The 16,212-nt window shown below is 38.8% G+C and overlaps 2 protein-coding genes across 3 annotated transcripts; both read right to left on the reverse strand.

Moving 5' to 3' along the window:
* Positions 1–101: 101 nt before the first annotated feature.
* LOC104418866 (V-type proton ATPase subunit a2) lies at positions 102–8,297 on the reverse strand. The gene is given in 19 exon segments (XM_010030328.3): positions 102–596; positions 980–1,039; positions 1,181–1,377; positions 1,467–1,550; positions 1,649–1,832; positions 1,973–2,179; positions 2,281–2,441; positions 3,237–3,390; positions 3,602–3,750; positions 3,845–3,952; positions 4,182–4,289; positions 4,598–4,735; positions 5,550–5,723; positions 5,813–5,923; positions 6,302–6,409; positions 6,486–6,530; positions 6,532–6,609; positions 6,886–6,930; positions 7,910–8,297. Coding segments are annotated over 19 exon segments (2,475 nt in total). The 5' UTR covers positions 8,066–8,297; the 3' UTR covers positions 102–388.
* Positions 8,298–13,620: 5,323 nt separating this feature from the next.
* On the reverse strand, positions 13,621–15,735 carry LOC104418869 (protein SHI RELATED SEQUENCE 3). Of its 2 annotated transcripts, none has more exons than XM_010030332.3 (2): positions 14,488–15,735; positions 13,621–14,253 (listed from the first exon to the last, which is right to left on the reverse strand). In XM_010030332.3, exons 1-2 carry the CDS (start codon positions 14,780–14,782, stop codon positions 13,916–13,918), a joined length of 633 nt encoding a protein of 210 aa, XP_010028634.1. In that variant the 5' UTR covers positions 14,783–15,735; the 3' UTR covers positions 13,621–13,915. The 2 variants fall into 2 exon arrangements, with proteins under 2 accessions (XP_010028634.1, XP_010028633.1); XM_010030331.3 differs by having other exon boundaries at positions 13,621–14,283; positions 14,488–15,731.
* Positions 15,736–16,212: the final 477 nt, after the last annotated feature.

The following is a 16,212-nucleotide window of genomic DNA, read 5'->3' on the forward strand; positions in this document are numbered from 1 at the left end:
ATGGCTGGCCCTGGATATTCGTTCCAGCCGTCTGCATTAAATAATCTAAACGAGCTCCACCACTACTCACCTGCCTGATGGAAGCTAATACTACACGACAGTTTACCAAACACATTCCACCTTTTCTGAGTATCTAAAATAAATACATACATCAATAATTTACCGATGGTGATGACATTCATCATTACACTCATTAGCCCAATCATAATTTATTTCTCTAATAACATATGAACCGAGAAGGGAAGGCTCTGCCATGGAGGAGGTTCCAGGTGAAACTCATCAATGGCCTTCTATCACTTCCAATAAAAGAATCGATGCAGACCCAACCGAACATGCAGAATGCATGTGACACACCAGTCCATTTATATTGGGTAAATACAGTCAGGAATCAGAAATCATCCTCATCACCGGCCAATGCGAAGGAGAATGGATAGAACTTATAACCATCTCCCTCGTAAAATTTGTTTTGGAACTCCACCCAGTGAAGTCTCAGGGCATGCAGGAAGGCACTGAGAGTCTCCATCACCAGCAACACACCAACAGTTGCAAAGATAAAGATGATGATGCCAACAATAAGAATGATCACGTTGTTGAACCTGTAACACATCGTATCAGCTTCCAAAGATTATAAAATCTCATCCAATAACTAAACAGAAATTCTTCATTCAAACATATTACTATTTCAGCTACAGCTCATGCTTTCATTGCATGTAGCACGTTATCCCCTTGTGTTCCAGGGGGCATGGAAAGTATGCTTCCAGTGTCATTATGCCCGCAAGATCTTAAATACCATGTGTAGAATTTACCAGCAAAAAACTATCTTAAAAGACCAGTGCAGAAAATCAAATGGTCAGGAACAAGTCAACAAGCAGCATAAACCCATGTCACTTTCCCATCTATTCTATAAAAATCCTGAGTAAACCTCATGACAAACTATAACTAGCAAGATGAGAAGTCAAAACGAATGAGCAAAGCTTACCCCCAAGCAAGCAGCAGAACCTTCTCATAGAACACACTTGACAACTCCGAGTGGGCGAGACTGAACAAATGTGTAGATAAATTGAGAGGTCAAATTAGATACTATTTTGTCTGCAAGAAAATATACATACTATGACAGAACACAGAGGCTCAGAATATTGCTAGACGGAGAATGAAAATGACACAGGTCCAGGCGGCATACCTAAGAGCCCACAAACGAAGATATGAAGCTGTATTGGAGACTGCCCCAAGTACAAATTCAATGGTATGTATAAGCTGGTGGACAAAGACTTCACTAAATTCAAATTCTTCATGATCCCCATGGGCATCATGGTTTGTGTCCAACTGAAAGCTGTTGTCTGTGGTCTCCAGTGGCATGTACGAATTGCCTCGGTGCCTCTGCAAAATGTATATTGGGACCGATTAAAAATATGTGCAGAGTCCCAAAAATCTAAAATTAGTTGGCTACGGTAAAAAGGAAAACAGACCTCTTCATGTTGCTTCTTCAGAAGAAAGGGCTTCGGAAGCAGCATCCATGGCACAGAAACAAGTGCCAGCAATAGTAGCACGATCTGGCAATAAACCAGTATAAATGAGGATATTCACATATGATATATTGTATAGGTCAATTATTGTGAAATGAAAGGTGCTGGCCGGAACAAAAGATTACCTGCACCATTTTCTGGCCAGGGAAAAGAGCATTCTCACCCAGTTCATCAGTGGGGCTAAGGAACATGTAAATCATTATGTGGTATAGATCAGCTTTTGAACCAGTGCACCATTTCACAATGATTAGGAGGGAGAGGTATCCAAACAAACTATTTAGAAATATCAGCTGGGGAATAAATTGGAACCTGAGACAATGCATTAACAAAGCATCAACACATGTACACCCAAAACTTTAAAAAGAAATATGTATCAGAGCTAAAATAACTTAAAAGATTTTAAAAAGATATCAAGTTTGAAGCTTGCAAATATCAAAGACTACAATTACCAGATATTCACGCAATTGCCAAAGAATTTGGCATTAAAAAAGCTCAATATAATTTCAAGATTCATTTGAGCCACACCAAGCAGAATCGACATTTTCATCTTCAAAGAATTAAGAAATGGCAGCTCGCTTCTTGTGCCATGCCAGACAGGATCCACACCAAATGGGTATGTCTCACGAACTTTAATTAAGCCCACTGTTGTAGCATCCCTGTGAAACAACACTAGATGTGAAAAAACAAATATGCACCAAAAAGTAGAAGCAAGACGATCAATTTATGATATAACTGGGTGTCAAAAGAATCCACAAACCTGCAAGACAAATCACGGCATGCATATGCCGAGAGACCAAATAGTTCAAACGGAACTGAAAAGAACTCATTGTAGATCAAACCGGTGTAGATTGAGAAGAGTGCCATCATCAGAATAACGTAACGGCCACCAAAGGTCATCTCTGTGATGTCTCCGAGTTTCTGTTATTGCCATTATGAGTAAAATTATTAACTATCATGCAATTCAATTAAGGACAACTATCAATCGGAACACGAAAGTACCACTACAGCGGCTTTGTCACAAGTTTAATGGCGTCCTAGATGGCCAAACGAATGAAGGCTTTATTTGATATGAAATACATCTCCTTTCAACATGGTATTTTTATAGAAAGCATGATGTTTGTGCTTTTTTGGGATATTTGGCGAAAATAGACGAAGACGAGAAAAATATCATTTGATTTTGTTCTGAGATTTTCCCAACACCAATTAAAGTAAATTCCCTGAACATACAACACCTCTTTCCAAAAGGCATCAAAGCAGATGGATAAACATCTCTGAGTTAAGCTTTAAAAACTTGTGGTATTTAGTATAGAGGATACCAAGTCCATTAAAAAAAAAAAATTCAATATCCTATTGGTTTGGCTCATCCTTAACATGTCTAGTCTCCAAATCTGAAAATTTTGATTGTATGTTCCATTACATGCAAAACAGTTAACATAAGAGCATTTATCCCAGGTCACATGAACACAATATGCTCACTACAGGACAATTTAACCAAACAAACAGTCCTCGAGCAAATATAAATTATCAGACAATCAAGCTTAAGGATCTTATCTCAAATTTAATGAAGCTGCCAATAAAGGAAATTAAAGAAGCTTCAACAAGTTTCCACACAAGAGAAATGTTTCTATGATTCTCCAAAGAAGCAAAGAAGAGGATTATTTTGAAGATTTGTTGCAACTAAGATACAAGATATAATTTGAATTAGAATACTACCTGACCAGAAAGCTTCTTTTCCTTAAATATGTACACTAATGTTGCAAGTAACAGGCATATTCCATGTCCCCAATCACCAAACATGACAGCAAATAGGAAAGGGAATGTAACTATTGTGAATACTCCAGGATTTACTTCCTGATATCTAGCCACCCTGCATAATCAAGAGAAGGAGCAATCTTATCGGCATGTGACTTAACTTCACAAAGCATAATAGACAGATGGAGAGACACAAGACTTCAACTAGCAAAATAAATAAATAACACGAGAATACTATCACACAATTCTATAACTCAGATAACATTTCCAACTTCAGAAATGCCATAAGTTAAACCCTGTGTAGTTCCAAGTTTTTGAAAACTCACCCATATGCATCAACAATTTCCTGGAATGCTGAAGTAAATTTGTTTGTGCGGAAGTATGTCGGCGGCAACTCCTTCGTATGTACAACCTGGAAAATGGCTCCAACTTGAGCATTGGAGTCAGATGCAGCTCGCTGCAATGCATCCTGAATCTGCAAACAAGTCCAAGGTTTGCCCAGAACCAACATTCAGACAATTACCTTGGTTTATCACCCACTAATAGACATAATAGAGTGCCACAAAGACCTGTTTCGATGCAAATACAGGACACCAACCCTCTGCAACAAGACATTTCTTTGTCACATCAAGGCTAAGCATGTTCAATGTATGATAGATAGCCTTCTCCTTCCGCACCTTCAGGATTAAAAGGAAATATTAGGCAATGTACACATTTGTCCATCCTAAAGAACAAAAGTTCTCTTGAAATATTTGTGCTAATGTAAAATTGGGGAGACAAATAAAAAAAAAAAAATCTTCGGTCAGTAAACTGTGGCCGACTTATAACAAGATACTTCTGATACAATACTATTAAGGTTTCTAATTACATAATTAAGCATATCATTGTAATAACAATTACGCCTACCAAGCGGCTCCATTGCTCATATTGATCTCCAATGGTCTCCAACAAGTTGCCACGATGTGCAAGTCCAGCATCGATAGTGGTTTTCAGTTCTGAAAGTCTCCCCATAACCTAATCAAGATCACACTTATTTGTGAGCAATCGTATGCTTGGAGATATTGCTCCAGAAGAACATGATGTTTCAATCACTCAACAAATAGGGAATTGAACCACGATCTTACAAAGCCATATTTACAACACAATCAATCAACAGATGCATTCTCATAAACAGAAAAATTATCACTAGCAAGATGGATGTCATCCTGGCAATGGCACTGTAGTAAATTGACCATAAATAGCAGTGCAGAGAATAGGACAGAATGGAGGAAAGTGGGATTCTAAGTGATAAACATATAAAACAATATGAGCACTCAGAATACCTCTGAAATCATTTTAGCTTGTTTTCCCAAGTCCTCATTGAAAGGGTAGCGATTAGCTCCAAAAGCCTCACAAATTTTCAGGATCTTATTCTTCGCTCTTTCTCCAGAATAGAAAACCAAAAAAACATTCTTCTCGACCTGAAAATTGATGTCTCAAGTCAGGGAAAGATACGCCATCGAACCAGAACATATGCCCAGAAAGACACCACTTAAATTATCCATTGATCAAATATAACACAGCGACTGCATCATGCAAAAGTATAAAATAAAATCCTGCCCAAACACCGTAAAAACTAAGTTTGAAACAGAAGCCTGTGATATATGCCAAAAGATACAGAAACATCTACCCAGTCCACAGTCAGGGAAAGATACAAACCAGAACATATGCAACACCAAAATTATCCAAAAATTAATGTTCATCATGCAAAGATAAAATGTTCAGAGATTGATTTATCCAACTGATCAACTAGTAAACCAATCGCTTCAAAACACAATCAAATATTTACAGTAAATCGGAATTAAAAGCATGCCATTACCCTCCTCAAGCAAACAATGGTTTTCCCTTCTTAAAGATATATTGTAAATGACCACCCATAATTTGGACATAAGAATATAGAGACTAAAACACAATAGCACTAGATACCTTAATGTCTGATTAATGCTATGTTTGGGAAATTGGAAAATGGGACAATTAAAATTTGATAGGAAAATTATATAAATTTTAAAAATTTTGCCGGAAAGGCGTGGAGGGAAATTTTAAATTTATAGGCATTTTCTTCATTTTTATCTCCTAGGCATCTTCCAAACATAGCCTGAAGGTTCTATGAATCACTCAGTTTATGACCAGCTTCTGCAAATTCCAGAATCCTATTATTGTAGCACAAATCACAACCTCACCTTTTCACCAGATCAAAAGAATTGAAAGCAAGGAGTCAACCAATCATAACCTCACCTTTTCACCTGAAGCAGGATCAATAACAGGCTCTTCAACAAGTGCCTGCTTCAAGAACACATTACCCCTGGTAGCACGAAATAAGATCCTCTCAAATGCCATGGATTTTTCTCGAGGGACAAGTCCACAGAGAAAGCCCAACTTCATTTGCTTCGATGCATCAGTCGCCATTTCCTACAAAGTAGTTTTAACGAAATAACAAAGGAAGAGTAAGTTTAATCATTAAGATGGCTCCAAGAACTCCCTAACTGAGCTTTATATACCTGATCACGTAATAAAGGTGTGTCTATGGATTCTTCACCAGCATGCTGTGATTCTATCTCTCTATGCTGTGCTGTGGCACTGCTTTGAGCTAAGTGAAAAAATTCACCAACCTGGAAGAAATAGAATCACAACTCCTGTGATTTAAGATATTTTTATATGCACATGTCAAAAAATAGACCCTAATATCATTGAAGAGTCAAGGAAGGATCTACAGTAACGAAAAAAAAAATTGACACCGTATTTATGTCTGGGCAAGCATGCTTGTCATGCAGGCAGCTTTAAAAATCAATACGCAAGCAATCCCTCCTAATAGAAGTAAGGACAGGTTCACGGTTTCTCCTCCAAACACATCAATAAGGAACACTAAATAATACAAGAAGTAATCAATACATCTACACAGTTCGAACCTTCTCTTACAAGGGAAAATTCAAATTTCACAGGTAGCAGCACAAACACAGTCAGCATTTCATAGTAGGACGAAGCAATACCTTCTGCAGGACAAGCTTATACTCCACCATCTCACTATAAGAACGTTGCAGCTTTTCACCATTTGCATTAATTTCAACCAGCTCTGCCTCGAGTTCTCCAAGTTTTGTCTGTGGCAAACAAACTACCATTATGAGTAACAGTGGAAGATTCATAGTTCACCAGACCAATGATAATCCAATATACCTCCAGGTCATCCACATCGATATCATCATCGGGTAATAGATTTGAAAGAAGGCGCCAGACCTGCCTTTGACATTTGCTCCTTGAAAAAGCGTAATTTGCGCGCCATCTCTCCACATTTTTTAATCTTCATGGATGGAAACAATTAGATTAATTTATCTATTTATCTAAAGAACTAGAGAATACTTTGTGAACAACAGATAACTTTCTGTGAGAGAGAAAGGAAAATACACCAATCTTTGACAAAAGTTAACACGTAGTGTCAGAGTCTTAGACCAAAGTTCTAACAACTTATTCTGGAACTTCTAAATTTAACGGACAGCAATTGCTCAAAATAAGAAGATGAAGTGAAGGAAACCAAAGTACACAATATATTTAGCTGTAAATGATGAAGCTTCTATACCTGAGCAGCATAAGTCCTTTGGAAGGGGCTTTTGTCTGCATTGAGCTGAAAAGGACAATTTTATCAAAATAATCAGCTAGAGATGAATAATTATCAGAAAGCATATATCTGAAAGTTTCAGATAGAACATCAAGAAGAGAGATCATATGTCTCCAATTAACACTGAGGTAACATTTGCTTGTCTGGCACTTAATAACCAAAAGAATCACAGATAACAACAGTTGGTACATAACTTGTATAATATAAGCTCGATGATTGAAATCATCTAAGAAGTAAAGGAAATAATCCTCCTGCAGAATTCTCGCTCCAAATGAGATTCCATTTTCCTAAATTCAGAGCAATATAATATTAAAAAAAAAAAAAACTAAGACATCATGATTTAAAGTTATTCTGTACCCATAAACATCAATGGACTTGGAAATGGATATACCAGAGCTCACATCCGATATCCCCATCGTTCATTGCTTCATATCATCATCACAGAATCACATGTGAATGATGTACCGACTTCTCTAACTTCTATTTGTTCTCTTTGTTCTGAAGTAATTACCAGATACCCGTCCCTATATCAAGTAGTGCGCTATCCAGAAACTCTTTACACATCTAAGACACCGGTACTCACACTTTACTCCAATGGTTTCTCCGATCACGACTCGATTACTACCAAACATAGGGATTCCTAGAGCGGCTCAATGAAACGGCCTCAGCCACACAAGAGGATACCGCAGCGAACGAACTAGCAATTCCATTGCAGCAAATCAAGCGCCTCAATTCGACTCCAAACAAACGATCATCAATCCTAAAGCGTCCAGAAGCCTAAAATTCACGTCGAAACCCAGCGAGTCCACAAACAACGGAAGGCGACAGTAAAAACCCTCGCCGATCGCTGAAACGACAATCGGCAGCGAGAACGGGCGGAAAAGCAAATCGAATCCAAATGGCGAGGCGAGACAGAGCGAGCGAGCAATCCGCGAAGAGAAACAAACAATCCGAATCGGAGACAGAGGAAAAGAGGAGTACGGACGTCCTTGAATTGGAGGAGGCCGAGGTCGCCTAGGTAGGAGACGGTGAGGTGAGCGGATTCCATCGGGATGATGACCTGGACCAACTGCATCGGCTCCGACCGGAGCAGATCCATCGGCGGACAGCATCCGCCGCCGCCGCCGCGCCGCCCTGCCATTGCCGCGAATCCTCAACCCCTGGAGAGGTTCTTCTTCGCGATTCCTCCTCTCTCGAACGACTCAAATCCACGGCTCGCTACGAACACCGTCCCGTACGAAACGAGCAGGCAGAGAGAAAGAGGATGAGAGAGAAGGGGGGATCGATCTCAGTGTCACGAGGAACTGAGACGGCTTGGAGTCTTGCGCCACACCACGTTTCGTCGCTGGCTCCCTCCCTCCCCGTCCTTCGATCAATATCTTTTATTATTAATTTATTTCTCGTTTTGTTTTCGCCATTTACGTGTTGTTTTTCTCTTTCGGTCTCCGGAGTGGGCCGAGGCCGAGACGTGCGTCCCCATGGCATGGGGCTCTGGTGAATTCGCGTCCCCATTGTCGTCATCATATGGTCGTCGTGTTGGCATCCAAGGTGATTACAAGAATGTTTTCAGTCTCGGTCGAGTCTATATAGAAATTAAGCTATGATTATTTCGTGCCATTCTTGTTGCAACATGAATGAGTTTTTCTTAACATGGGCGTTTTATGTACCAAAATATAAATTTGCTTTGTTAATTAATGTAAAATTAGGATTAATGTCAAATACACAGCTCGTGTAATCTTTATTTATGTAACTCACGTCTAGACTAATCAAACGGGTAATTAAAATAGAAAATAGCCCAGTCCAAATTGACCAATTAAATCCATTTTGCCATTTTCATGTAATAGAGATATGGTAACTCAAGCCCGACCCAATACACAGTCAACATATACTCAACCCGATTTATATTATCAAAACAATTCCATATTCAAAAAGAAAATTCATACCTAAATTGAGGTGAGGGCAGGGAGCAGTGATTGTGAAATCAAGTGAAACAAGAAAGAACAAAGAAAGAGTCATAGAGGTAAATTGAGCCTAAATAAATCAAACTCATTTAACATGTGTATTATTTTAAGTTTTATCATTGTAAATTTATTTATAACCCACTTACTAAATATGACTAACCCATCAAACAACCTAACCTATCAAAAATGGGTTCATGACCCATTTTGAAAGATTTACGCTACATCTATCCATGACATATAATTGCCTAGCGCAAATCCCCTATCATCATTCTTATAGGTGGCGAATTCTTGTTATTACAAGGCTAAGTAGAAAAGTACAAAGAAAGTCATAATTTTATTATATTGGTACAAATCTAATCATAAATCTTTCAATTGAATCAATTTAATCTTAAACTTTTTTTATATTTGTATTAATTGAATCCATCCAATCAATTTATGCTGGAAATTGTTAACATAGACGCAAATAGTCCTACGTGGCGGGACCAACGCTAATACATTTTAATATAATTTATTATTTTTTTTATTAAAAAATTTTTTTTCCTTTTTTTTTTTTTTTTTTCTTCTTTTATTTTCCTCCACTTGCCTCTAGCTAGTGAGGGCGACGGCCAAGATTCCCTCACTTGCCACAAGTGAGACCAACCCTCATCGACCTTTGATGAGAGTTGACGAGGGTTTGGCGAGGCTGCCCCTTGCCAAATCTAGCAAGGCCTAGCGAATGCTTAGAAGCCCTCACCGACCTACCTTGTCTAGATAAGGCCCCTCACCAATGCCAAAGGCTGATGAGGGCTAGCAATGAGACCCCTCACCATTGAGGCGAGGCCACCCTTGCTGCTAGGTCCCCTCCCCAAATCTAGTAAGGGATGGCCTCGCCAACCTCTACCGTTGGCAAGGGGCCTCATCCAAGTGAGACCAACAAAGGCATCCCTTGTCAACAACTATGACCACCACCAACCATCACGAAGGTTAGCATATGAAAATAAGGACTACAAAAAAAAAAAAAGAAAAAGGAAAAATTAAAAAATTTAAAAAATCAGAAAAATAATTACAACTTATATAAAAATGTCTACATCGATGCGCGATCACGCCGTAAAGACGACTAACGTCAATATCAGGAATTTCCAGTATAAATTAACGAAATGAACTCAATTGATATAAATGTAAAAATGTTTATGATTAAATTGGTATAATTAAAAGGTTTATAATTGAATTTGTACCAACACAATATATTTAGAACTTTTTTGATGTTTTTCTCCAAAGCTAAGCATGGTAAGAAAAAGGGCTCATAACCTAATAAATTCATGGAAAATGTCCTCAAGTCGAGGCACCTTACTTTGCAAGGAGCAAAAGAACTTTAATCGTTCGTAATAATTCAGAATTTAGATAAAGTTGTTGTTTTATATACTGATATGCACTTTCTAGGAAAACAAAATTTGCTTTCGTGTCATGGTAAAATATATAGAAATGCGAAAAAGAGAAAAAAAATTATTGGAATTACGGAATTGTTACAAAAGATGTTTAGAATACGACGCCACGTGGCTTGTGAGAAATCCATCTATTTTATATTGAATAAAAAATTAACTAAAGAGGATGGATCCGTGGGGGCTGTCTCTGCAAATTTGATTGTCCACATAGAATTAAGGTCACGCATTGAGATCATTAAAAAGTGGCACCGCCCTTATCCTCCCGTGGACAAAGCGAAGCGGCTGGAAACTTCACATGACGAAGACGTCTCGGGAAAATGAATGGCCTCTAGGAAAAGGCCACGCGCATCTCCTGTTTTCTTTCTGTACCCTTTTTGTTTTTCCTCATAAAGTTATTTACCTCTCCTTCCGAGACTCTTATAACAATGCAATACCAATTTGGCAGGAAGCTTCAAGTTCATCCGTTTCACGAGAAAACAAATGATTCAATAAACATATCTCTAAAAATATCTACTCTATCGCTTGAAATAATCAATTAATAAAAAATATTTTTATCATTAATAATAATCAGTTGGATGGTGACCATTAAAAAGGTAAGACCACAGTCAATTCACTAAATTATCGCACCGAGCTTGTGAATTTATCATGCATTGTCAGTTTTTCTATTGGCCTAAAACAAAAGCCCATTCATTAATGCAATAAAAATAAGATCAAAATCTACTCATTGCGGCCACAATGGTTACGACTCGCCAGCCTTTTTCACTCTAGTCAAAGCTCTTGAAACCATAAAATTAAAGAATGGATTGAAAAAATGTAAAGGGTCTTATTAACGAGCTCTCAAATAAATTGATGAAAAGCTCACTATAAAAAAAAATCTGTATTCAATACATTTATTACACATCCCACCAGGTTAATATATTGGTAATTATAACATTTCCCTGATTATTCACTAAACAAGTGTCCCTCCTACAGGTACCCTTGGGCCCTGGGGCACTAGTTAACAAATGGCATCTTACCCGCCTTGCGTACTCTTTCTTGCACATAGCCCATGTTTTTGACCGTTTAAATGGATGGTCGGTCGATATTTCAAAATATAACTGCCCAATTGATGGTAATAAGTTATTATATGGACTAAAAAGTATCGGTTGTGTACTGAAAAGAATACGCAGACCGTATACTGCACAGAAGTCTGAAAGAATACGATGGAGTTAGTTTGAGAAACAGTGATAGTATTGCATGAGCATGCAGAGATGCAAATGCATAGCATCTTTTCACGATACTGGCTAATCAGCAAATATTATGTTCGGATTACTTGCGCGTCCTAGTAATGAGAACAATCATCTCTGTCAAGCTCCCCAGCTCCAAAACAGCGTCGGTCCCAAATGTTACAGCAAGAGTAAGTAGATATGATTATTATTAGATATATTTTAGGGGAATAAGAAATTTAAGAGACCGAAAACTCAGTTATTGGCCCAAAAAAAAGAGGAGAAAAAAATATGCAAAAACACAAGGATCAATATAATGCCTATTAGGCTTTACCAAAAAAAAAATATATAATGCCTATTAGGGCCTGGCCCTTCGGTGCCGTTCGGGTACGGAGGCCCGTAGTGGAGTCCTCGGTTATAAAATATATATATATTGCCTATTAGACTGCATCAAAAAAGCCCCTAGCATCTGAATATAGTGCGGTTAAGTTTAACTGATTTTAAGCTTCAACAGCACTTGCACGTTCTAGTTTGGACTCTATAAATCTAGTCGAACTGTGATGGACACATCGCTAACTACTTAAAAACATTAAGTTTCCAAACACTTTTAGCACTGTAATTGACACTATCCAACACGAGTGGATTGAGTCCACCTAATAGATTTTCAGGCCACTTAAACAAATTAGTATCTTATTGAGAAGTCCCTTTTTTCTGCTTAAATATCCAAATGATGCCCTAATAATTCAGTTTGCATCTAGAATGGAAAAGTCATTAATTCAGGCCTAATTCCCTAAAAAAAAAACTCAACTTTAGGTACAATCACAATTTTGTCCCAAACTTTTCTTTTATTTAAGAAAAAATCATTTCACACTTGTCCCAAATTTATCCACATCGACCCTTCATCCAAAAAATCATTATTGGTTTATTCAAAATTATTAACGTTAGGCACCCTTTAAGGTTCATTATTAGAACCTCACGTCTTCATCAGTACCCTCATCTTCGTATGAAACAATGGTGGCCTCTTGATGTTGATAATTTTTAATATAGCAATGATGAATTTTGGATGGAGGGATAACTGAGACAAATTTAGAAATAAAGTAAAGTTGGCTGACCTTTTTTTTTTTTAGACAAATACAAGTTCAGGGAAGAAATGAGATTGAGCCTAAAGTTAGTGGTTTTTTTAGTCTATTAGGCCCGTCAGTTTATTGCATGGATTTCTCAAGGGGCAACCCCTTTCCCACTACATGTAGCAGAAGAATAGAACCACTGCAAACAATGGCTTTTGTACTTGGTATATTTCTTTCGAGTACAGAGGTATATATTCCAGCTGATTTTATTTTCATATTTGGGGCATCTATCTTTTTCTATTTTAGCATGCACGTCCCTTTAACACAAAAGGGACTCGAAAACTATATATTATACGCAGTAGCTTTTCGTTTAATGTCATTATCATGCGAAAATCCCCTAGATGCCCCCCCACCTAATGTTCTCTCTCTAGTCCAATTAAACTAATCAGGTTTAGGGTTTTAGCTTCTGCTTTATAGTCGTAGGGTGATTCCCCTCGGCTTCATAACACCCTAATAAACTATCATGGTATAGTTCTATCAACACTAATGTACCTGCTAAAAGATGCGAAAAGAGAAGCTTTGCATTTGCATGAGAAGAAAGTGTGTCACATAGACAGTATAATAAGCAAACAAAACCGTTTTCCCCTTTTCTCTAATTCGCGACTGCAAAGTGGCTAATTTGAATCTTTGTCGTGTTTAGACAAAGTTCATATCCTGGAAATCGATGCACTGAAAGGGGCAAGGGCAACTTGGTGACAAGCAAAGATCTCCATGTATTGTCAACCTTGAACAATGGGGTTTTGTCTCTGTGACAACGTGGGAGAGACAACGTAGCTATAGTTGCCTACAGATGCAACCCTGAGATGTCCATGTTGGGTAAGTTTATGATTAAACTAATTTACCTTTTTTAATGTCCGAGCAGGCAGAGAAGCGGATTACAGGGAACAAAGCAGCTTCGAAGTTCATAAACAAAAAGAACTTAGAAGCGAACTTGAACTTAATCTCACAAGACAGATCATTGAACTATGGCCAATGGGACAAATTGTGGAACTTATCCAAAACCTGCGCCGCATCTAAATAAATACATGTGTATCAGAACAACAAATGAATTGATCAAAGAGAAGTAGAGATTTTTCTTTCGAAAGAGGTTAGCACACGAAAAAGATTTACAAATTACGCCCTGTCTGCAACGAGGATGCACACGAGTGACATCAAGGGATGTTCTACTGACCTCCTTTAAAGATTCTCCAATGAAAATCATCCAACCGTGAGCGCATTGATCACGGCTGTTCCTTCTAAGTCCGCTCTTCCTTTCAGAGAATTTGACTGCACGAGTGCTATGATTTCGGGAAAATGTAGTGCGTCCCGGAGATGGAAGCACTTAGAGGAAACGGATATGAGCAAGGATAGATCGATTCCTCCGGAGCTGAAGCCGAAGCCAAAGTGCATATGGCGGGATTATTATCATCATTATTACTAGGTAAGGCGGTGGGATCACCTGAAGAGCTCTCGCCAGCAGCGGTGCCATAGCAGGTGTCGGGACCTTGATCATAGAGAATGCCTTTGAAAGCATGCCCTCCGATGTTCACGGATGTCTGATACGCATAATGCTCAGCTGCATCATCGTCTTCAATGCTCACCCGAACGCACCGGAATGTAGCTGTTGAGCTCACTTCTGCAGGAAGATTCCCTTCAGTGCCCAACCCTAGATTTTCGAAAGATGAAAATCTCCAAAAATTAATAACAAAATCAAATGAAATGCTATTTTCTCCCCCAATAATAAGTAAAAGCTGCTAGGTTACAATGAGAAAAAAAACGTTCATCACACGCAAACGATTTGTTCACCGGGTGAAGCTAAGATCTTGAACAGTGCTTTGAATTGTACTCGCCAAGAAAAGAGAGATTCTACCTGGAAATGTGGAAGTGTCTCTGTGCCTTTTAGGGTTTTGGGGTTGGATTGAGCGCTGTTGGTGAACAGGAACGCTGTTTAGGAGATGTTGATGTTGCTGTTCCTGTTGATGTCTCTGGTGTCTCCTATAGGCAGGAACCCAAGTGCTTTTGACGTGAGTTTGGCAGTGAAAGCCTTTGCTTTTGCAGCAAGTCCTGCACCTCCTGTACTCACAGTCCCTCTTGGCTTGGTTCCCACAGTCTTGACACCTTGATGAGCTCGTGCTCATCCCAGATTGCCCTCTCATCATCATCATCTTCTCCCACCCAGAAACGAGATCAAGTGCGATATATAATTAGAAAGAGGAAGAAGATACTAGAGTAGAACCACCATACACAAAACTCTCTTGATGTGTTCTTGTTCCTGCTCTTCTTGGGTTCAGATCGCGGTTGTTGCGGATGGAGAAGAATCAAGATTCCCTGAGTCGGGTACCAGAAAAACGAAAACGAAAGCCGAGTACAAGGGGAAGAAAGTATATATGATAAGAGAGTGATGAGGTGTGTGTTAAGGATACAAAGCTAGCTTTTAAAAGGCCAAGGCTTTAAGGGGGATGATCTGCTTGTTATGGTAAACTCCATTATTGGGGCGGTGCTATATTAATTTTTCTTTCCTCAAAGAAAGGTTCTCCTCTCTCTTCTCTCCCAGCTTTTTCTTTCTTTTGTTTTTTCTTCTCCCAGAGGATCGTGAGGCACCTGAGACAAGCGGAGATCTTTTTCTATTCCGATCATGCTGGGGATCATAGCAGCATTTCGTTGGAGAGTCTGATCGCCATCTTGCATAACAATTAAGGTGCTCCTCTCAGGCGAAAGAACGCTGCCCAGAATCCAACATGGATTTCATAACGGTAATTCGCACTCCTCTTGCGTTTATTCATCAACTCCGCGACCCCACCAAGCTTGGCGATAGCTTAGGGCAAATTGCATCGATGGGCAAATCAGCTTGTTTATGACAGAATTTGAGAATTTAGAGGTTATGTAGTGATAGTAGAGCTGTAGTAGAGAAGCCGAACGGCTTGAAAAGAAGAAAAAAAGATGGAGAGAGAGAGAGAAGAAAAGGAGGAAATAAGGTCAGTATTTCACTTCAAAGCCCTCACGCAGCGGAAATTTTACAGCGAAGCCTGGAAATGCGTTCTGACAAGCTTTTCTTTATTCGTCCTTGTGCCGAAAGACCCGCGTTCCTTCTCCCTTATTTCTTTCGGACGTCGAGTGGAATTGTGGGATCATTAACCGCGTATTCTGTCTTTTCTTTAATGATTTTGAAACACTGCACTTTGGCTCCTTGCGGAATAAAATTCCAATCGCTGCCGTAAAGCTCACTCGACGAAGTAGTGGGTTATCAAAGCTTTCTTGACCGCCTCTGGTCCATTCATACAAGTCATGTCCTGTTCTACTGAGCACGTCTTGAATTTTTTCTTCTAAGTAATTTAGATAGGGACGTGACAAATTTCACGTGAACGTGTTTCATTTGCTTAGTTATCAATTGAGATGCTTGTAACGTCATTTCTTAAATTAATGTAAATAAATGTTTATTTGCACTTGTGTAATTACCAGTATGTTTTTTTTTTTTTTTTTTTTGGACGAAAGCTTGGTTAAGTACCTTGAAGAAGGCCACTCTTTAAACAACATACACAAGTCGATTGATATTAGGACTGATCGATTCTCGGTCCAATCCAATCCAATTATGAGG

Source organism: Eucalyptus grandis, chromosome 9, assembly GCF_016545825.1.
Source record: "Eucalyptus grandis isolate ANBG69807.140 chromosome 9, ASM1654582v1, whole genome shotgun sequence".
Classification (NCBI taxonomy): Eukaryota; Viridiplantae; Streptophyta; class Magnoliopsida; order Myrtales; family Myrtaceae; genus Eucalyptus; species Eucalyptus grandis.